General features: G+C 40.8%; 1 protein-coding gene across 2 annotated transcripts; it reads right to left on the bottom strand.

The window, feature by feature from the left end:
• Positions 1-1,920: 1,920 nt before the first annotated feature.
• Positions 1,921-23,234, bottom strand: SPTY2D1 (SPT2 chromatin protein domain containing 1). Of its 2 annotated transcripts, none has more exons than XM_074336112.1 (6): positions 23,064-23,234; positions 13,266-13,380; positions 10,968-12,521; positions 9,253-9,421; positions 6,411-6,488; positions 1,921-5,451 (listed from the first exon to the last, which is right to left on the bottom strand). In XM_074336112.1, the coding sequence occupies exons 3-6, from the start codon at positions 12,442-12,444 to the stop codon at positions 5,358-5,360; spliced, it is 1,818 nt and encodes a 605-aa protein (XP_074192213.1). In that variant the 5' UTR covers positions 12,445-12,521; positions 13,266-13,380; positions 23,064-23,234; the 3' UTR covers positions 1,921-5,357. The 2 variants fall into 2 exon arrangements, with proteins under 2 accessions (XP_074192213.1, XP_019570534.2); XM_019714975.2 differs by lacking the exon at positions 23,064-23,234 and adding an exon at positions 22,556-22,799.
• Between the last annotated feature and the right edge of the window lie 628 nt (positions 23,235-23,862).

A 23,862-nucleotide genomic window follows, 5' to 3' on the forward strand; every position in this document is an offset into this window, starting at 1 on the left:
ATGTTTTTCCTGGATCCAGGGTTGAAAAAATGTTAAATGTCAAGGGATTGCAGGAACATTAAGCCTATTTCAGGGGGGTAGTTCTCTGTGGCTTTATTATTAAATAGTTCTTTATTATTAAAGAACTATTAATAATAGTTAATAGTTCTTTAGCTATTATTAAAGAACCCAAAGCTTACACGGTTGGGGAAAGGACCTCATTTTTATATTGGGTGCTAGATACTAAATTATACATTATTTTAATCTTCAGCCCTCTGAGCTGGGTACTAGCCTCATTTTACAAAATGGCAAAATGAAGCTGAGAAGCTTAAGTGCTTTCCCGACTCCCACAGCTCTGGGTTGCAGTCAAGATTAAGGTCCGGGCCTTCTTGACATGCTTTTATGTGCCAAGGGCGAAACAAAAGAGACTAGGATAGCCAAGATCTTGGCTGCCCCTTGGCTCAAATGTCTCCCTCACCTGAAGAACCAAGAAATTGCCTAATGATTCTTTTAGCAGTGACTGCTGCTAATAGAGGCAGCATGTGTAGAGACAAAAGCTAGCTGCTCGCTCAGTCCTCAATATGATGCCATTTGAGTTGATGAAACCAAGGTTGGAACCTAAGTATAAGAACCATGCAATCTGGGTATCTGAGCCCTAGGTTATTCATAATAAGCCCTCTAGTGGTTTGGAGCTTTCTGACCCTTAAAGGGGTAGGGAGGGAGGAAGAGACAAATCTAACAGTAAATACAATCCTTTAAAAATAAACTGTATGGAACTGTTCCCATTCTGTGGCTGCTTGGGGTCAAAGGTGTCTGACATGGGTGACCTAGTTCCATTGTTCAGACATGCACCCTTACTGGCAGGTCTTTTGGTTACATAGACATTTTGTTGATGACTATTTGGTACATGTTTACTAAACTATTTGTAAGTGGCTCTATGCACTGAATGGATTACCCTTTTTATTTTTTATGGGGATAAAAGTGAATTCAAAATCCATAAGCAAAATTTTCTTTATAATTTCTCACTAGGCTACTAGCATTTTATACTTCTTAGGACCTGAACTCAACACATTCCATTAAGTGCCTACATTCTCTGGCTGCATGGCTGTGCCCACTGCCATATAAATATATACCAGGGTTGCCAAAAAATGTATACAAGTGGACACTTTGGTCAACCTTGCTCAAGCAGTTCACCGTAATCAAGTGTCTGGATGCTGATGGTAACCACTCTGAGCACCTCTTATAATTGCAGAAGTCAAATTGACTTGTACACGTTTTAAGTTTTTTTTCCTTTCTTAAAATGTGTATACATTTTTTTGGCACTGTGTATATGTATTATATATGTGTGTGTGTACATTTATTAATTCCTAAGGACTCATCTCAGTCGTCTCAGGCTTTTATTACAGAGGATCAGAACCTGCTTTTTTAATTAAAAAAAAATTTTATTGGGGAATATTGGGAAACTGTGTTTCTCCAGGGCCCATCAGCTCCAAGTCATCGTTCTTCAATTTAGTTGTGGAGGGCGCAGCTCAGCTCCAAGTCCAGTTGCCATTTTCAATCTTAGTTGCTGGGGGCACAGCCCACCATCCCATGCAGGAATTGAACCAGCAATCTTGTTCAGAGCTCGCGTTCTAACCAACTGAGCCATCCGGCTGCCCCAGAACCTGCTTTTCTTGGTAAGAGAAGTATATACCCAGTTCTTCCTTCCAAGTGTATCCCCAAAATGTTCTGGGTATCGTCTCTAAGCTGGTGGGGGGGCAGGAGAAGATGAGGTTCAGTGGCAGGGGCTAAGTAGGCTTGAATGTGTAAGGGAGAACCAACGGGCATGTATGTAAGGAGGCAAACCCATTTCTGAAGTCTGATGAGTCTATTGGGGTTTCTCAGCTGGAAAAATGTTCAGGGTGATGAAATAAGGAGTTTTAGTAAATAAATGCAAACCAGTGAAAATAACAATAAAATATTTTTAATGCCTACAATTTCTTTTATACATAAATTGCAAAACTTTCACCTGTATATGCAAAAGTAGTTTCTCTTGCAGGTCGACAGCACCAGATTAACAATCTAATGTATGCAAATGCTTTTTTAACTTGATTTGTCCATTAAGTAAAAGACATGATGGATTTAATAACTCCCAAGAAACCTATATTCCACTCTTAATCATACACTAAACACCTGAATATTTATTTCATCACGTTCACTCACAAAATAAATAGTAGTCTAATATTAATATATTTAGCACATTGAAAATAAACCAACCAGTCTTTCCTCGTATATTTATTCTCTTTCCAAACATGTTTTGGTCTCCTGCTATATCTCAGAAATGTACTACTAGCTGCTTTTAAGTTACAAAATACAAAACAGTAATTTATTTCTTGGAGAAAATCTTGGGGATTACATTAAAAAAATGCAATTTCAAGTTCCCATAGACTTTCTTTTTTAACAGTCTTTGAACCTTCTCACGGCACACATGTAAGGCTGCCTGTGACATGTGATACCCTGGCCTCCAAATGGACATAACTGCATTTAGTTTAGAGAAAATACAAAGACAAATTCTGAAAGTGGCCTTAGAACAAAGTGCCCCTTGCTTTGACATAGCAACATCAAAAGCAAGTGGGACTGTGCAATTAGAGCCATATGAGTTTTATGAAAACTACTTTCCTTTCACATCATCTGTTAAGAGAATGCCACATCCATGATCATGTAACATTGCAATCGTGAAATAACATTACTACATTCGTGAATTAACATTACCTAATAAAAGGCACATCTTCAAATATTGAATTAACAAAATCTGAAAATCCAAACAATAAAGAACACATTAAAAATCAAGCACTTAATTTGTAAACCTTGATAAAATAACAGCCTATTCCAGTTTCTTCGAAGGTTTGTGAGCTTTTTGTAAGAGTGGTCAGGGATTGCAGAACAAAATGGAAGACAGGATTTGGAAACAAGGCCAAGTTTGAAAGACTTAGAAAAAATTTTTTTTAAATGAGTGCCCTTTTATGTTGATGCTGAATACTAAAATCAGCCCTCTACATTATAAAAGAAACACTCAAGTGATAGACATAAGGACACAATCTGACTCTTCTGAGTTCTATAACTTTTATCTTGCACAATAGTGCCTTTCTGTACAAATAACTGCACAATATTATTGGGTAAAGTGCTAGTAAACTTTAAGCCACCAAAAATCTTTTCAGCTGTGATGAGCACTTGATTGTAATTACAGATTTCAAAGAGTATGAATATTGAAACATCTATACCCAAGAAAAACTTTTGAATAGGGGGATAAAGCATGTAAGTGACAGCAAAGGAAATAACAGTGGGTACCTTGGTTTTCTAATGTAATCCGTTCCGGAAGACGGAGTTCTGAAACGTTCGAAAACCGAGGCACGGTTTCCTCATAGAAAGTAATGCAGTGGATTAATCCATTCCAGAACTTTAAAATCAACCCCTAAAACTGCAAATTTGGCATGAATTTTACTATCTAATGATACCACAGATCCATAAAATTTACGGTGTTCGTAAACCGAAATGTTTGTCAACACAGATGTTCGAAAACCGAGGTACCACTGTAATGTTCCAAATCTATTTTATTATATAGAGTATCACACTACCCTTAAATCAATTTCACTGAGGGTATTTGTGATGGGTGAGAGTTAACAGGATTTTCTGCCACCAGTGTTAACAGTTCTATGTGGAGCCCTGGAAAGAGCATTATTCCTAGTGATGATGACACCATAGGATAAAACTTCAAAATTAAATCCTCGCACTTTCAAAGTTTGAAATTCAATTCAAAATGAGTCACAGTCTTAGGGACTGAGTCATATGGTCATCCCATTAAGGGAGGCTAATGAATGGTCATCTATACTATCCAAACTTGAAGAATAAAGAAAGCTTTATGGATAAAAGAACACAAAAATTTGGGGCCTTTTGAAGAGGAAGGATTCTTTGTAGGACAACCTCTCCTACTTCCCAATCCCCACCATCCAATGGGTTAAGGTAGCCACCATGTTTATTGTAGAACTGTTCTACAAGCCTACGAGTTATGTCCCACTGTCCCCAACCCTCCACATGTAGAATCTAGGACAAATGCTCTCTAGCATCTTATCTCATTTTGTTGCTAACTTTCCTGGAAACTTGGCTTCTCTCCTGCCAGAACTTACATCTGCCTAATTGGAATTACTTGGACTTGAGGCTTAAGAGAGAGCAAGTCAATAGATATGACTTGAAGAAAGGTGAGAATGCAAGAAGTTCCACAGACCAGTAAAACCCCCGTTACAGGGCACATCCTTTTCTACCTGGGAAAAAAATGTCTTCACAGTGCATAGTTTGAAATAAAAGTGCAATATGGGCAAAAAGAGAAGGTGGTGCTCTTGATACACATGAATTTAGTTTTTGGTTTTTGCCATTAATTGCTAAGGAATTTTAAGATAAAAATGCAAAGTCATTAACATCAAGAAGTACAAGGGCACCTTGGATTCCAAAATAGCTCTATAATGGGGAAGAATGGGGAGGCGGGGAACCTCACATGTCACTTGCTTATTTTTTAAACTATTTCTCTTCCAACTCTAATGTTTGAATAAAATAAGTATTTTTCTTCAATATAAAAATGAGTTTTTAGATAAAAATCAGCACAGTAACGTCTATTTTACAATAAATCTGAAAGGAAAACTTGGAAAAGAATATTCTTACACTAAATGACATAACTTGTATATTAACTTGGAAAATTTTTGTTAACTGTCTAATCACCTAAATTACTAAGAATGCTCAGCATCCAATCCATGAATAATGCAGAATACCGTATTATTTATTCTACTTTTTACTTCAAAGTCACAGAGATGACATCCATATAATTATAAAGCCTACTCTACATTTTCAAGTTCCCAATCCAAACATAGATTAGAACAGGTCGCTTTATTGCTGACAACATTCACGGAAGGGCCAGATTCCTCATAAAAAGACAAAATTTGTAAGTTTGACTGGGAGCTGGCCATAGCCCTATTCACGCATCAGAAGAATTATGAAAGTCAAGAGACAATCTTTTTTTTTTTTTTCCTTTGTAAAATAGCAAAGGGACAGGAGAAGATCGGCTGCCTGGTGAGCAGCCCCACATTAGAGTGCACAGCTCATCAGGGTCAAGAGCGGCAGCTTGAACGGTTAACATCAGAAGAGCACTCACTGGGCATTATATTATCTGCTTTACAGATTTTACCCTGGAAAGTATTTGAAAACACTTTATGCTCAAACTATACATTATGCATTCCTTCTCCTCGAGGACCCAAATATAAATCTAAAATGATAAGGGGGCTTCTTCTGCCTGAAGGCAGGACTTCCTTGCAGCGGGTGTCTCCAGAACTTCACAAAAATAAAAGCAGCAGCTAACGCCTCTTCAGTTTCTTGGTCTTTTGGCGTTTCATTTCTTCTTCTTCACGTCTCATTTCCTCTAAGTCCTCTTGCATACCTAGTCTTAAACTGTCAAAAAAAAAAAAAAAAAAAAGGTATGTGTTAATATATGTGAAACTACCACTTTCTTTAAAAAGCAAGAATGGAATTTCAACTGAGAGCTCAGATAGAATGTATTGATGCACTCGAAATGACTCAAGGCTTTATTTACCACTGAAAACAGATTTGCAGGTAAAATATTTTTTTACCAGGAGCCGCTGCCACTGACTCAAATTATAGTGGAAAAAAGACCTCACGTACAAACAACACACCTTAACATTCCCATTACAGTAATAAAATAAAAATTATCTCAACAGCATTTAAAAATAACGTTTATTTAAAAATAAAATAAAATTCTATGCGTGTCCATTCCCAACACTTTAATTTGGTATTTTATCTGGTTATAGGAGGGGAGGACAAGGAGAAAATGGCTTAATATTCTGGGTTGAGAAAGAGGTGAATTAGGTTAATACTATAAACAAAATAATCATTTGTTACTCATACCCAAGAAATCATCATTAGTTTGCTATCAGGTAGCCAAACGGTAATCATGCAGAGGGGACTGAACATCTCTCATCAGGTCCCGGAGGCCAGCAGTGGCATAGGTTAGCAAGACTGAGCTGTACCTGACGGAAAGGGAACTAGGATGGAGGAAGAAAAAGAAGGCGCTACAATGGGATCAGAGGAGGCCTCTAGCGGTTACCGTGTGCCACACGGGTGAGGCCCTGCACTAGGAAACCTGTCCACATTTTATCTTAATCCTCACAATTCCGCATTCAGTAAACACAGTGTGTTCTCACTCTACAAATGAGAAAACGAGATTTAGAAAGGCTAAGGAAATCTGTCTACAGCCCCACAGCAAGGAAGCAGGGTTAGAATTCAGAACTGTGTAGCCCAAAGCCCTTGCTCCCAATGGTGCAACTGAAGCAGCACACAGAAAAAGAATTTTTAAGACATGTCTACACAAATGTGCTAAGTTTTGTGCTTACCTCTTTGCTTCTTCCTTCTGCTGCTCTTTCCAACTACTCTCCATGTAACGTAAGGCATAATCACTTTCATCTGTGTATCTGAAAAGAAGAAATTCAAGTTGTTTAAAAAAAAAAAAACAACTCAATTTTCTAAAAGAACTACATCTTCCTGTTTTTAAAATCAGTATCTTTATAACTAAATCACACACACACACACACACACACACACACACACACACACACACACACACACATTTAGGATTATTCCTCCTCGCTTGGCAAGGAGTTTGGGGGACAGAGGATGGGTAGAAGTGGATTTCTGAAGTAAAAACAAATTAAATGAGCGCTTATTCCCCCCAGAAGGCAACTATTCCCGAATCTAATGCTGTTGAAGGTGCCAATCCAACACCTTCTATTTACATGATTATATTAAAGTCCTGAAAGCACAATATATATGTGAAAATTATTTTGCATAAAAACTTGAACTTCATGACCATCATGAGGTAGGACAGAACTTGAGAACAGAGGAGACTGAAGCAAATAGGTTAATGGGTTGACCAACATTTGATTTTTAATCCAGTTCTTTCTTCTCCTAAGTATCTTTTTTAAAAAGATCTCCTCTCACATCTATGGCTTCGAAGGAGGGAGCACTTGTTGATTGATAGGCACTGTGATAAAGCCCTTCTGTTCTACATATATACTTCTTCATTTAATCCTTCCAAATGTCATTTTAAAAATAATTCCCTCGGGCTGGCCTGGTGGCTCAGGTGGCTGGAGCACCGTACTCCCAATGCAGAGATTGCCAGTTGGATTCCCACATGGGCCAGTGAGATGTACCCTCTACAGCTAAAACTGAGAACGGCTCTCCCTGGAGATAGGGCTGCCGTGAGCAGCCCGTGAGCAGTCGGAGGTCAGTGTGAGCTGCCATGGGCTGTTGTGAGCGGCCGACCGACAACCGACTGCTTCAGTCAGCAGAGCACAAGGCTCATAACACCAGCATGGGCCAGGGAGCTATGTCCTGCACAACTAGACTGAGAAACAACGGCTAGAACTGGAGGGAGGGAGGAGGCGGAAAAGGGGTAAAAAATAATTTACTCAAGTTTATCCAGCTAGTATGTAGTGGAACTTCCATTCAAACCCTGATCTTTCTTCTAGACCAGAGCTTCTCATACTTTAAGGTGCACATAAATCACCTGGGAACCTTATAAAGCCGATTTGGATTCCGTAGATCTGAAGTGGGGCCTGAGAGCCTGCGTTTCTAACAAGCTCCCAGGTGATGCCAATGCTGCTGTCCAGGGACCACACTTTTGAGTCGCAAAGCTTTTTATACCAAAGAAAGAAAAGCGGGTGTCAGATCAGACCAGCTTTCAACATAGTAGCTGTGTGGATGGCTTTCTGATTTCAAAGCCAATCTATTTCTTTTTTTTTAGTAATTTCTTTTTATCTTTCCCCTTCTTCTGCCTCCCCCCACCCCCAACTCTGGTTCCAGCCGTTGTTTCTCAGTCTAGTTGTGTAGGACACAGCTCCCTGGCCCATGCTGGTATTATGAGCCTTGCGCTCCCCCGGCTGAGGCAGTCAGTCGCCGGTCATTAGTTGGCCGCTCACAGCAGCTCACAGCAAGCTCTCGCAGGCTGCTGGCCGCTCATGATGGCTGCCGGCCACTCATGCGGGCCACTGGCCACTCGTGGCAGCACACAGTAACCCACGGCAGCCTTCGGCAGCCCAGCTCCAGAGAGAGCCGTTGTTCACAATCTTAGCTGTACAGCTCACTGGCCCATGTGGGAATCGAACCAGGGACCTCTGTATTAGGAACACGGTGCTCCAACCACCTGAGCCACCGGGCCGGCCCAAAGCCAATCTATTTCTACTACACCAAGCTGCTTCATTCTAATTAAATACACATCTTATAAATATGACAAGTTTAAAAATGGATATTTTTTGGCCCCCGTGAGGAACTACACAAATAATTCTGGATTAATTATTAAATATTAAGTGTCGAAGGAGTAAATCTAAACAATCACGCAAGGATTCCTAATCAAGAATTGTATTCAAGGGGCCGGCCCGGTGGCTCAGGAGGTTAGAGCTCCATGCTCCTAACTCCGAAGGCTGTCGGTTCGATTCCCACATGGGCCAGTGGGCTCTCAACCACAAGGTTGCCAGTTCAATTCCTCGAGTCCCGCAAGGGATGGTGGGCTCTGCCCCCTGCAACTAAAATTGAACATGGCTCCTTGAGCTGAGCTGCCTCCCGGATGGCTCAGTTGTTGGTTGGAGCACGGGCTCTCAATCACAAGGTTGCCAGTTCAATTCCTCGACTCCCGCAGGGATGGTGGGCAGCGCCCCCTGCAACTAAAATTGAACACGGCACCTTGAGCTGAGCTGCCGCTGAGCTCCCAGATGGCTCAGTTGGTTGGAGCCTGTCCTCTCAACCACAAGGTTGCCGGTTCGACTCCCGCAAGGGATGGTGCGCTGTGCCCCCTGCAACTAGCAATGGCAACTGGACCTGGAGCTGAGCTGCGCCCTCCACAACTAAGACTGAAAGAACAACAACTTGAAGCTGAACAGAACCCTCCACAACTAAGATTGAAAGGATAACAATTTGACCATTGTTCCCCAATAAAGTCCTGTTCTCCTTCCCCAATAAAATCTTTAAAAAAAAAAAAAAAAAAAAAATTGTATTCAAGGGATTTTACAGTTAAGATGGCATAGCAGATGTTACACACTTTCTACTGTTGCTAATAAAATTTATCTTAATCTTGAGGAAAAAAAGAATTGTATTCAATGCCTCTACTTATTAATGCTTACTTTTTTCCCCTTACCATAAATTATTCAAAATAGAAAAATGTATATAAATCTTTAGCCTTACTTTTTTCGGTCATAGCCAAAGATTTCTCGAATGTGCTTGGATATTTCTTCCTGAGGTTCTCCTTCATCTTCAATAAAATCTTCCATTTCAGAGTCATACTCTTCATCATCCTCCTCTTCATACTCTCGCTGCCTTTTGTAACCTCTAGGGAAGGAAAGCCTTTGAGGACCTAAGAATAAAAAAGCCATTATTTACAAAAGCATTAAAACTTAAAATAATCCCAACAAAGTTCTATGTAAACTGAGATTTTGAGAACTCAGTTTTCTCTAAAACCACAGCCAGGGAGCAGGTGCCCAGCATGGAGTCATTACTACATCATTCCCGCTACTTCACAGTATCCACAAGGAACAGAATTTTCCTGTCTATCCCAGGGCTTACTAGAGCGGTCTGTAGTAGTCCCCATTCTTCTAGATTTAAAAGACTGGCAGAATTTCTAAACAAAAACAAACAAACCCCAAACAACAAAAAACAATTACAGAGCTATAGGATAACTAACTTAATTTCACAAAGACACCAAAAATAACAACCTACCATCTATCACCATAATCTCATTAAATTTTTTAAAAAGTCAATAAAGTAGGAAAGGTTCTCAGAATTATGGATAATTGTTCAAACCAAATAAAGTTTGACTTTACGAAAAACTCACTACATTATGCTTATTTTTGTCATTTTACCAAAAGAGTGATTAAATTTTTTGCAAAAGATAGGCATTGATCAATAGACCCATATCTGGAAATAACTGCTTTCTAATCCTTGATTACAGACACTCCTTTTGTTCTTCTAAAGTTCTTAATATGCAAGGCTTGTCTCATTAGCTCACAGTTTCTTTCTCATCTTCAGCACTACTGACATTTTGGCCCAGATGATTCTTTGTTGCAAGGAGATGTCCTATGCACTGTAGGATAAAAGCAGCATTCCTGGCCACTATCTACTAGATGCCAGTACCATCCCGTCCCCAGCTGTGTCAATCAAAAACATCTCTAGGCATTGCCAAATGTCCACTGGGGATCAAAATCGTCCTTGGTTGAGAACCAATGCTCTAGCTGAGTTAGGAAATTAAAAACATGGAATCTCATCTTTTGTTTCTTTTTATATTTTCTATGGAGCCTAACAAGTCCTTTAACAAATGCTTATTACCATGAAGAAACTATGACCTAGTAGCTGGTAGGTGCCACCAATCCCATACCTTGGGACAATAGATTCCTACAGAACTAGTAGCTAGGGCCTTGACGTCGCCCATTATAAGGAGCAAAAACACAAGAGCAGTCTGAAACAGTTTCTGGCACATAGTGGTACTTAAATATTTGGTGAATAAATAATGCAGCAAAAAGCTTCAAGCTTACAAATACCCTGCAATCCTTGAAGACACGTTTCTCTCGTCCTCATGAAAAGGTACAGATGAATTCATTCATTCATCTTTATAAGGCACATACACTCACCCTGTCTTCCAAATCACATAGCTAAGTTTAGTAAACTTAGATCCATTTTAGGGGTAAACAGAGAGAGCTCTAGATACCTCTCTTTCTAAAGACTTTTCCAAGCCATGATCACTAAAGAAACTCTCAGGTACAGGACAAAGCATCAGGATTCCATCAACATAAGAGTACAATGAAAGCCACACAGAAAAGTTACAGGACCACTGGTTAGATAAAACAAAGGATGTTTTCCAATTTCCCAGTGTCAAATAAATACTCCAGGGTGAAGGGCAATTTTACCTTGGGCAGATCTGTAGCCAGATAAGGGAGGCTTCATTCCGTTCATCTGTCCATTGCTGGACCGGCTAATGATATTCTTGGAAGAAATTGTTTCTGAGACAACAGTGCACTTGGGCTTCAGGGGTGCGCCTGAACTAACTGTTCGCCCAGGTCCCAAGCTGCTCACTGGTCTTCCAGGACCGGAACTACTGACAGTTCGTCCAGCTGGAACTGAGCCACTTACTGACCGACCAGGACCAATGACTGACCTCCCAGGGGGTCCTGAGCCACTCACTGGTCGTCGAAGGTCATGTGGACTGTTCACAGGCCGCCCAGGGCCACCAGAGCTGCCCACCAATCTCCCAGAACCACCTGTGCCACTGATGGGTCGCCCAGGCCCAGGGCCACTTGAGCTGCCTGCAGGTCGTCCCGGGCCATTTTTACCGCTGACTGTCCGTCCAGAAGGACTCTGGACTGTCCGTCCATAAGGACTGAAGTCACTAGTTAACCTCTTCATTCCACTGACCGATCGCTCAGGTCCTGAGCTGGAGCTGCCATTCTGGCGCCTGGGAACGGGGCCAGAAGTAACTGTAGGCTGAGCACTCCCTGTGCTGGGCCGCCCAGGGGCTGAGCTGGAGCTGCCACCTGGCGGCCTGACACCTGCACTCTTAGGCTTATTATGTGGGGTGACCGTGGACCCAGGCCTGGAATGGCTAGGATGCGGAGATTTTTTGGCTTTGTGCTCAGCAGCAGATTTCTGAGTCCCTTTAGCAGAAGTCTTTGGGACACCTGGTGAATAGGTACTCGAGTGGGTCTTTCTAGCCCCATTGAAAACAGGTCTGTCGTGGCCCTCACGAAGCGAGGGTTGGGAGCAACTGCCAGATCCTATTTTGGTCCTCTCTCCTGGCATGGATTTAGATGAAAACAAACCTAAGTGTTTCTCGTTAGCTGTGCTGGGTCTGGATTTCTTCTCAGCATGAGGAAGGGGAGTACCCTTGGAAGGAGGATGCTTGTCCCCAGAAACTTTGCTAAGTTTTGTGCCCACACTTTCTTTCTGAGAGGGTACCTTTTTGGTTGGAGGTAGTCTTGCATCTGTCTCAGGTTTCTTTTTCCTATGCTTTCGTTCAAGAAATTCTCGCTCCTTAATTTCTTCAGCAGTCATAGGCCGCTCTTCTGTTTTCTTCACTACTTTGATTTCCACTGGTTCGTACTGCTTTTTCTCCGCCAGCCTGAGCAGATCAGTGAAGTTCATGAGTGGTGGGGCACTTTTAAGGGGGACCTTTGGTTTGCTTTCAACTTTGGGAGGTTCTTGCTCTTCTTCATACTCCGGCTCTGATGCTGCTTGATTGTATTCTAAGAATTCATCCTCTTCTTCCATCTCATACTCTTGGTCTGTTCCCTGACTAGCGTGGCTTTCCATTGCTTGCCTCTTCTTCGCCTTCTCTTCAACAGGAATCCCATCATAACCGTGGAAATTATCCTTTGTCCTCTTGGCCATAGCTCTTGCTTTCTTGTCATGTTTTAGCTCAATTCGCTTTTTCACTAGTTCTTCTTTTCTCTTTTTCTCTTCTAAGGCTAAAATTGACAAAACCAGAACACATTTCAAGGTCTCAAGATAATATGTTTATCTGAAATCAGTAGGTAGCCAAAACACAAGCTATATTTAGTTTGAAACAATACAGTTTGAAGACATCTAGGAATCAAATGGGGAAGTCATTTGAACAAGTATCAATTGAGTCATCTTAACATAACGAATGGTTCACATATGGGTTTTCTATATGACTAAGCAAGTGAGAGACTTGGCTTTTAGCTTTAAGTATAGAAAATAGTTCATACCCAAAAAAAATATATCAAGTTAAGGCAACATTGGTACCCACTTAGCAGTTATTATGAATCAATGACTACTCAAACTCACTGAATCAGTCTCCCTGTCATTTATATGAAGCAAAACCACTTTTTAAGTTCACTGGTATTCAAAAATTGCCTCTATTTTAACCTTGTAGCTAGCACTCTTAACAACAACAACAATAATAAAAATACAAAATAGATTAAAAGCAGATTCAACACCAAGGTCAAAGAATGGAGTTTTTATTGAGGCCCTTATTATGGTCAATGACAAGACATGGTCACTATCCCCAAAGAGCTTTTAACTTAAGAGGGACTAAAAGATAGCGGCTATACTAATGATCAACATAAGAACATACATAATGTTGTAAACACAGCTGACTCAGACACACAAGCAACAACTCCATTAGCCTGTTACATTATTACAGCTAGTTGTGACGTGGAAGACTTTAAAGTAAGGCTGTAGGTACGAACCTTTTCGTCTGAGCTCCTCTTCTTTTCTTCTGAGAAAAGCTTGTACGGCTGCTGATTGGACACCCTTAACTTTGGGGTCTTTTTTGGAAGGACCCACTGCCAAACTGTACCTTTTCTTTAAAAAAAAAAAAAAGTGTAAAAGTTATAAGCAATTCAACTTTAAAAACATATTGTCTATTAGATGTAAGGCACTGTGCCAAGAGATGAGAGGTTTCAATGTTGACTGAAAAACCTATTCTGAATATTTGAGATCATATAACCCGCATTAAAGCTTAGCCATAAAATTTCAGGCTAAATATGATTATGGATAACTATTTTTATGTGTGGTTTCTCTGTAACATCCCAAAAAATGCATAAATGAAAAATTCAGAGAAACACTATTTTCAGGCTATTTCCCCAAAAAGGTAAGGTACCTGGACCGGGGACTGGGAAAAACAAAATAAAACAAAACCAAAAGCCACCACTTAGAACAGATTGTTTTACAATTCTGATTTAAAAAACCAGCCTTCAGGGTGGCTGATTAGCTCAATTGGTTAGAGCGTGGTGCTAATAACACCAAGGTTGCCAGTTTGATCCCCACATGGGCCACTGTGAGCTGAGCCCTCCTTAAAAAAAACAACAACAAACAGCCTTCTTCAGAATTAAGCATTTCAAAGTCCAACTTTTCAAACAAGGAGAGAAAACTACTACTCACAACTGTGTTCTTTCCTGAGTACCCTACTCCGGATGATTTTCTAGTAGGGATTCGTGGCTACATAGGTTATTTTGCTTACAACATGAATCACTGAGATTTTACTCTGACTATAGGCAAAGGCTGGTGGCAAACCACAGCTAAAAAACATTTCAAAGAAATCTAAGAAGCAAGAAGGGCCCAATTCTCTGTAACCTTTAACAATGTACCTCTTAGGTTCATTAAATAATAATTTGCCACATAAACTCTTTTAGCCAGGTTTACATATCACCCAAAGAGTGAACACTGTTACCATTATCCTGGCACAGAAGGTCTTTCTCTGGGCGTAGTTTTTTATGTAACTGCATTGGGAAATCACTAAAATTAGAATACTGTTAATTTGAAGTATGAAAGGAAAAACATTTCCATTTTGTAAGTATCTATCATTAAGGAAGTATGATTTATAGAGCTAATAACTCAGACTGGGATGATTCATCTCTCAGACCATTCCACATTAAATTTATGCCCTAACAAGTAAGATTTTTTTTTTTTTTAAAGATTTTATTGGGGAAGGGGAACGGGACTTTATTGGAGAAGAGTGTACTTCCAGGCCTTTTTTCCAAGTCAAGTTGTTGTCCTTTCAGTCTTAGTTGTGGAGGGCGCAGCTCAGCTCCAGGTCCAGTTGCCGTTGCTAGTTGTAGGGGGCGCAGCCCACCATCACTTGTGGGACTCGAGTTTAACCAGCAACCTTGTGGGTGAGAGCCCACTAGCCCATGTGGGAATCTAACTGGCAGCCTTCGGAGTTAGGAGCACGGAGCTCCAACTGCCTGAGCCACCGGGCCAGCCCCCAAGAAGTAAGATTTTTTAAAGTGCCCTCCCTCTTTTGTCCTATTAGGCAAATGATATTCTTATTCCCTGAACCTGTTGCTGTGCTAGGTAGTTAAAAAAAAACAAAACATTCAGAACAAATTGAGCTACTCAGGAACCAAACAATGATCCCCAAAACGTATATGAACTTCCTGGAGGAAAGCCAAAGGATCCATTGCTTACCATTCGACTGCCTAACACAAGGCATCTTAAACAGGCTGGAACTTCTAGCCAAGTTAGTCTACCAATGAAGCAGCTGGCCACGAAAGCAGGCCCTAATCCAACCTGAAAAGCCTGCAAGATAGCAATGCTAAAAAGTCACACATCCCTGAGAGAAATACCAAGACAGCAGCCAGAGTCCTTTCCCAGTTACCTTGGCTGAGTCACAATGAGATCCTTTAAAAAACCCGTATCTTTGTAAATTCAGCTGTAGACCCTTTCCACAGTGGATTGGGGACCAATATTTAAAGGAGAGGTAAAGGGATACTGAGGAGAAAGGGACACACAGCTTATCTAACTATATAAAATTGTCCTGGTTTACGAGAAGCTCAAACATTATCCACAAGAAGCTCACATTTTCATAATGGAAGGGCCACCGTGAGTATGATTCAAGTTGCATGAGATATATACAGATTCATAAGCAGAGGTGCACACACTCATTCCACCCCATCAGGTAGATTTGTAAAAAGAGAAAGGCTGGATTTTTAGTGCTAAGACTTAAGATTTTCCTGTCCCTGTCAATTATATAGCCCATAGAGTTACCTTCCAAATCACAGCTTATACAGTGTTTCCCACAGAAAAATGCCAATATACAGGTTTGTGTTATTAAAATAGGATTGGTTTGTTATCTAGATATTACAGCAATGAGCACTTCCCAACTTGATTTCAGGATAGACACCTTCCTATCCTGGGCCTTTAAGAGATAAGTAATGGGATTATGACAAAAAACTACTCTTGACTGAATACAGGCACCCAAAGGAAAAACAACGTAAATGGGCAGTTTAATAGCGCTTACCAACAGGCTTCAGTCATTCACATACCACTTCCATTTTTTTCCCTTTTAGTATACCACCTGTATTATTATTTACTAATTTTAAGAAAGTACCTAATACCACGACTTACTGTTACAGCTTTACCCCAAGTACTAATATCCATGAAATGGCTGGTTTGGAAAGCTACTTATATCTTTCCAAATTATATCAAAATATATAACTACTTTTTTAAAGGAATGCAACCATTAGAATAAAAAGTATTTTTGTATCACCTAAAATCATGGGAGAGCCAGAGCTACATGTACTGAGCTTTAGGAAACACAGACTAAGGAACATAAATACAGGAAAGGCAGACCACAAGAAACAAGGAGGGGCAGGTAGTTCAAGAACTCGGATTCACTCAGAAAAGAATCCCAAAAGCCAGCATAAAACTGACCATCTTAGCCACATAGTGTATCTCATTTTTTCTTTCAAAAGTTTTTATTTGAGAAAAAAAAAACACATGCTTTATGTTATTAGAAAAGTCAACACTGACAATAGAATAAAATTTCATTACCACCATTTAAATTTACCTACGTAATTGTCATTTTTAAAGTTCTACGTATATTGTTTTTAACCCAAAGAATTAAAATATCCTTGCTGAAACATTTAATGGTCAAAGAAACTAATTATCTCTTAATTTTAGTTAAACCTGAGAAATAATTATATTAATTTCTCAGTTCAGGGATGTTAGGCACCAACTTACAAAGCATTCATTCTCCACAAGATATTCTCTTGGCCTTTGAAGGCATCTGTTTTCAAACTTAATATTAGAGTCGAGTAAAAATTAACAACGAGGGTTTTCAAAATAAAAATGTCGGCTGGCCCGGTGGCTCAGGCGGTTAGAGCTCCATGCTCCTAACTCCGAAGGCTGCCGGTTCGATTCCCACATGGGCCAGTGGGCTCTCAACCACAAGGTTGCTGGTTCAACTCCTGCAAGGGATGGTGGGCTGTGCCCCCTGCAACTAGCAATGGCAACTGGACCTGGAGCTGAGCTGCGCCCTCCACAACTAAGACTGAAAGGACAACTTGAAGCTGAACGGCACGCTCCACAACTGAGATTGAAAGGACAACAACTTGACTTGGAAAAAAGGCCTGGAAGTACATACTGTTCCCCAATAAAATCTTTTAAAAAATAAAATAAAATAATAAATAAATAAAAATGTCATCTATTTTGTATAATCATTTATCTAATCTATTTTGTATAATCATTTATCTATGTAATCATTTATCTATGGCCTATACATTTTACCATATTTTCTGATACCTATCACCATGTAGTGCTACACTGGGTATATGATTTCATTGATATGAAATGTCCAGAACTGGCAAATCCAGAGACAGAAAGTAGATTAGTAGTTGCCAGGGGCTGAGGAGAGGGGGAACGGGGAGTGATTGCTAAAAAGGAGTATTTTTGAGGATGACGAAAATGTTCTGCAATCAGACAGTGGTGATGGTTGCATAACTCTGTGAATATACTAAAAACCACTGAATCGCACACATTAAATGGGTGGGTTTTATGGCCTGTGAATTGTATCTCAATAAAAGTATTTAAGAAAGCTTCGGGCTGGGATTACATTACATTCTACTTAACAAGGCAGGACTATTTGGCACTGTCCCCTCCATCAGATGGTCACATTCAGCTCCAGCAGCAGCACATCAAGATGCACCCAGGATTCTGAATCCATTCAAGGCACCAGCTGCTTCATTGTTTCAGCTTCATGAAAAGCAGCTGCACACGAGTTTCTTTCACCCTAAGTGTATCCATTTCATAATATGGCAAGCCATCAGTCCTTCTGCTGGGCCCCAATAAATAGTCCACAACAGTGAAGTTTATGCCATTTAAATACGGTATCAGAGATTTTGCCAAGATTTGTAATTCTGAAGCCAACAGACCTAGAAGACATTAGGTCACTTTAAAACACATGTGTTCCTTGGATTGAGATTATACTGTTCGGTCAGATTAAGAAAATAAGAAGCTTTCAGTCTGGAAATAATGTGTTCACCAAATAGTACGTTATGTTGGAATCAACAGTCAATCCCTTCTTGAAAGCTATTCTTTACTCAGGAGATAACATATTGTTGTCATTGTAGAGGATACAAATTTCCGGATAGTTACATACACTATAGAGCTATTATTGGTTACAATTTAGGAGTTAGGAATAGTCAAATATAGTCTTAACTTTAATAATCACTATACAATTTCTAAAATCTTCTCAAAACATCATAGCCAGGGAATGAATGTAGGCCTGGAAAACCAACGGTTTGCATTAGGCTTTGCTTAGCTGGGTAGCTAAGAGAGTGAAAATAAAACCACCAAAAAGCTTTCCATTTAGGATTGCTATTGAGTTAAATGTAAAATTTACTATTAGAGTATTTATAAACATATACCTGATTATAAAATGTAATATCAGAGAGGTACTTCAGAGCCTTTCGCCCAACCTCCATGTCAGAAATGGCCCAAAAAGGACAACTGTGTATTTACTAGCTGTCACTCAGTTTGTAGCAGTCTGAATTAGAACCTAGGTCTGACTGAGGTCCAAAAGTGTTCTCACCACAATAAGCCTCACTTCTTAGTTAATTCCAACACTTTCATCTCCAGCTCTAACCTCAATCTTCAATGCCTTTCTCTAATTTCCACCTGCCTCTAGGACAGTGCCATTACCTCAAACAGGTCCATCACTGAACTTTCTATCTTATCTTCCCTCCCCCTCAGATTCTATTTCTGTTAACCATGCTGGCAGTCTCCCTACCAGGCCGGAAATCTCTCTCTATCCACCAGTTTCAAATGCTGTTGGTTTGGCCCTTCAATTTCTCTCCCATCAGACTTTACTGGACACTGAGAAGTGTCATCAAAAAACCAACAGGGTTACTGCCTAAGGCTCTATTAGGCTGGAGTTGGGGCTGAGCTGAATGAGTTCAGTGGTGCAAGCTGTATAGATTGACAACCTTCCTCTCCACCCCATATCCAATATACTCTCCGCATTCAACACAGGTTCGTGACTAAGAACAAGCACTCTGGAACCAGTCTGTCTGGATGAGATTCTCTGCCCTGCCATTAATTAGCTGTGTGACTCTGGGCAAGTTTCTTCGTCTCTCTGGGCCTCAATATCATATGTAAAAACAACCTTCCTTATAGTCATTATGGTGATTAAAGTAATTAATATACATAAAGTGCTTAGAACAGTGTCTGGCACAGAGTAAGCACTACAGCTGTTAATTGCTGTTGCTATTATGTTTCAGAAAGAGATTATCTAGGTAATGATGGGGAAGAGAAATAACAGAGTCTCTGTGGGGGCAGTAGTTTCTAAAAGACCCTTTCCCTAAAACACTGTTTGAGAAGTACTGCTCGAGGCTAGAAATCCAAAGCTGCACCAGTCACTGGAAAAGTCATTTTCGGATCCAAGAGTGGGAGCAATCCAGGTATAATCAATTACAGGTCAAGGGTTCAAAGTGACTACCTGAAGAAACTTTTTTGTTGGCCCATACTGCTCTTTAAAAGGAAATACAATAACTGTAACAAATGGTAGGCTTCTTTTGAATACACGGAATTTGCCATCTATCATTCTATATCCAGATTACTTCAAGAACTTGCGTTATTTACCTGGCCCCTGAAGACATCTGAACTCGCCACCCCAGTTAAAGTCCCTGGGCTCCATTTTCACACCTACATTCTTCTCCTTAAGGGGCTACAGCACCCCAAATCCTTATATATCTGGTACCACATGAAGGTTTCTCCTTTAGTTTTTGGTTTGAGGATCACACCAGAGTTACGGTACCTTGTCTGGGATGATTCTCACAATCTGACTGCGAGAAAGACCATGTAATTTGTCTCATGCCCTACAAGCCATCAATTACAGCTACCTGAAACCTAAAGGAATCCATATTCTAAACTCTGCTATTCTATCAAAACAAGACAACCATTTTGTTTTTGCTAAAAGAAGGCAATCCAGTTATAATCGATTACAGGAAGTGAAATAAGTGCAAGGTTCCCAAAAATATCTTTTCTCCTTTAAATACAAACAGAGCTAAAGACAATGACTGGTTACATCACCTTGATCAGCTGTTATTTTGTATTCAGATTTCCACTGGGAAATGATCCTGTGCCTAATATTTCCAGGCATGATGCAATCCTTTCTGTTTTAACTAAAACATTATAAAAATAACGAATATTCCAAACAGTGGAAATGACAGATGTCCCATTAGGAAAATAAATATTCATTGCTTCTCAAGCCAGATACCATTCGTAGACACCTCTCAAAAATAAAGCCCTGCAAAGAGTTTGAAGCAGCTATACAGACAGGTGTTTTAGATTTTAGCCTCCCTTGGATTTCAGTCTAATCAACATTAGTGGTATTTCCTTTCTGTAGTAAAGGTCTGACATCAGAATTCTGAAGACTGAAATCTGAACGTCAGCTCTGACAGGATCCAAATGGAGGGTAGGGGAGAATACAGCTAAAAGGGAGAAATAAACCATGGATTAGAGAGGGTTCAAGCTACAGCTGTCCATTACTGCAAATCCTCTGTAGTTCTCAGACCATCAATCAATCAGTCAATCAAGTTTATGTCAAGCAGGGTGTGTGTATGTGGTTTGAAATGTTTCTTGACTTGGATGGTGGTTTACAAGAATATTTGTTTTATAACAATCTGTATTATAGTGTGCCATATATTAAATTTCATAATTTAAAAAAAGGAAACTGGGGTTGGGAGACTCTTCAGCTGTATCAATTAGGCTTTATTCCTTTTAAAAAATATGAATATGGCAAAATGTTAATATATATTAAATATGGGTGTGGGCATACTCTGTATGTTTTACAAGTGTCTAAAATTTAAAAATATATATTTTGTAAGAATGTGTCTCTTTCCACAGTTGACTTAAAAGGAAGAGGAATCCTGCTGAAAGACAGCGTTTTTCCTAGGCCTTATATACACTGTTTGCACTGATGGTGTCCTCTAAAAGCCTTTACTTTGAGCTGATGAAGAATATAACTTAGAATAATTAGATGAATCCAATTAAAGCAAGATCATGGAATAAATTTAACTAGTCTTGCTCTATTCCTCAACAGTTTCTTTTATAATGTATTTTCATCTGATGTAAAAAGATAAGCATTATAATGCTGCTAACTAAATCACACTTCTAAGCTTACTAGCTTTTTGAGTGGAGTGGGTAAGGAAAAGCATGCTTTCATAACATACATACCTGTGTTCATCTATTAAATTTTAAATGACCTCAGCAATATACCTGTTTTCCTTTCTGCATCCAATCTTTGTTATTCCAATCAATAGATAATGTATATATTGTGAAATATACACATATTTTGAAATCTGCTTTTGCTCTGGGAATGTCTACTTTTCTTCAGCAGTTATCAGTTTTTAGAATAAGAAACAACTAACTTGATTCTTGGTTCTAATTTTTCCACAGAATGTTCCTGGGCATCAAAGGTAGTATTATCACCTATTTTTAACTTCCACTGAATTCAGGAAGATCTTGAATGAACTATGAACCTAATGCAAATATCCAATATTACCAGACCTAATATTGACGTGCCTAGGAAATTTACAGATGCACGAAGTAATTCTGTTCAAGGTTTCAAACGTTTAAGCCCAGAACACCAACCTGCAGAGCTTATGACTCATTGGCTTAGGAGAATGATTTTATTAAGAGTACTTGGGATGGAGATGGAGAGACAGATAATAAACTGGGAGATATCAGTTTTATGTACCAGTTATTTTACTACCTTCAAATCAATGTTTTCAAAAAGGTAATAGAATGGACCAGCATCAGAAAACAAGCACAGGAAAGAAAAAAAGTAACATTTTGCAATATACAAAATTCTAAGAAATGGCAGCTCAATGAATTCCAGTCGAATTGACTTTGAGAGCTGTTTGAATTCTACATCTGTGCTCAAGCGGCGGGTATCACCATGCAATTCATCGGTTCACAGCTGTGCTGTGGGTACCAGCTGAGGATCCAGAAATGAATCGTTTATGCAAAACAGCTACAACCCCGAAAACCAGGCACTTGCCACCACTTCAGTATTTGGATTTTAAAAGTCTTACACCGCGAATTGGCCAACGTCACTGAGCAAATGAGACCTCGATTTCAAACAAAGACGAATCTGGAAGGCCCCAAGGAAACGGAAGCTGAAACAAGCTCACCTATGCTGTTGGTGGCCAAGGATTTCGTGGAATCCACTCAATTTCTCTTGCCAATACAAAAGGTGATCCTTGGGAGGCGATAACTTAATCACCTCGTTTGCTGAGTGGGTGGGGCCACAAATCAACAGAACTTGTTCTGGAAATCACTAATGTTCGACCCGAAAATAGGCAGGAAATCATCAAGTTTCTAAAAGCGCTGACCTCCCAACATACGTGCTTCCTCCCCAACGTTTGGGCAGAAGTTTATGGCGAAGCCAGAAATGACTCGATTCCACTGTGTGCCAGGCACGACTCCACTCACCAGCTCTCACACAACTCAAACACCCAAACCGCAGGAGTAACTGAGCTGGCAAACCCCACTCGCCGGAAGGCTCCCGCCTCACATCTCACGCCTCTCTTCACGCCGGAGTTCCCAGAAGTACATGCCCAGAAAAAGGAAATACAGGTGTTCAGGTCTTTCCTCTCTCGGAGCCGAGAGGCGGATGCCTGGAAGTTCCACCCGATACACATTCCGAACTTGGAAGATCAGGATCTCCTACAGGGGCGCCCCAGCGGCTACATACCGGTACGTTGTTGACTCCCTGTCCCTTGGAAGCTATCATGAGAATTTCCCGGAAATCCATGTTGACCGAAGCGGAGAGAATGGGCCAGGTTCTCGGAAAGGAGTGAAACTACGCCTTAGCCAGGCGGCCAGCTGCAGCCCAGTGAGCAAGCTGGCCAACCCCTTTCCCACCCCGCCCCAGCACGACCACTTCCGGCGCCTTCCAATGCCGTCTGCCCGCCCCCTTTCCTCAAGCGGCCTATATCCTTTCAGGTCCGTCGCTCACTCGCGAGTCCCTGGCGTAACTTCCGCTCTTAGGCTCTGGACACGTAGAAACGTGGTACGTGGCTGCTGACGTCATCTCTAAGGGGCGGGACTAAGCCCTTAACCGACCAAGGAGACATGGTCTAGTAAACGACGGGGTGTGGCTAAGACAGAGGGCCCCTTCTCTGGCGGCTCTGGAGCGCGGCCTGATAACGATGGCGCTCCTTATGAGCCGTGGGTAGGGAAAACGAGGGGGTGGGGGTTACCTTCCAGGCCTGGGTTCGCTGGGTGTCACGGGTGGACTCTCAGATTCGAGAAGGCGGCGCCCCGACAGCAGAACCGACAAGTCTCGCGCAGGAGTTTTCAGTTACTGGTTTCTAGGCGCTCGCGAAGCCGCGCAGGCGCAAACGACACCGACTGGTCCTCGGTCTTGGATGCACATTCATCACGTCCTGGCACATGGCTGTGCTCACCTCCTACACAGATGCAGGCATGCCACGTGTAGAGGCACCCCCTTACTGCCTTTGCCCCATTTAGATTAAAAACTCCACGTAAGTCAGCCAACCGTGTTTTGCTCAGTGGATGCATGAAGGAGGTCCTCACAGACCCTGCCTGGAAATAGTTGGTACACTGATAAAACATGCATATGTGCACCATATTCGTATTAATTGGGAGTCCACTCCTGGGTTCCTCTTAAGGGTTATCTGTAGTCTGCAAGGTTATCTCGACCCAGTAAAATGCACTCCTTAGGAGGATTTGGGGCTAAAGGTGGGAACAGGCCAGGATTGCAATGGATAGTAGGGATGTTTTCAGTGATAGAAATGCCCCCAAACTGACTTGCGGTGATGGTCGTGCTGTAAATTTACTAAAAATCATTGTACACTTAAAATAGGTGAGTTTTACAGTATGGAAATCAAATCTCAATAAACGTTTTAAAATAAATACTAGACAAAGCTACTTGGTCTTACTCTTTGAACTGAAGTTTAATGCTGACTTGTGGCACTCACTGCATTTTTACGTTTAAGGCTGCCAAAACGAGATATTACCAGCGCAAGGGTCCTTGCC

Source organism: Rhinolophus sinicus, linkage group LG06 (assembly GCF_036562045.2).
Source record: "Rhinolophus sinicus isolate RSC01 linkage group LG06, ASM3656204v1, whole genome shotgun sequence".
Lineage (NCBI taxonomy): Eukaryota > Metazoa > Chordata > Mammalia > Chiroptera > Rhinolophidae > Rhinolophus > Rhinolophus sinicus.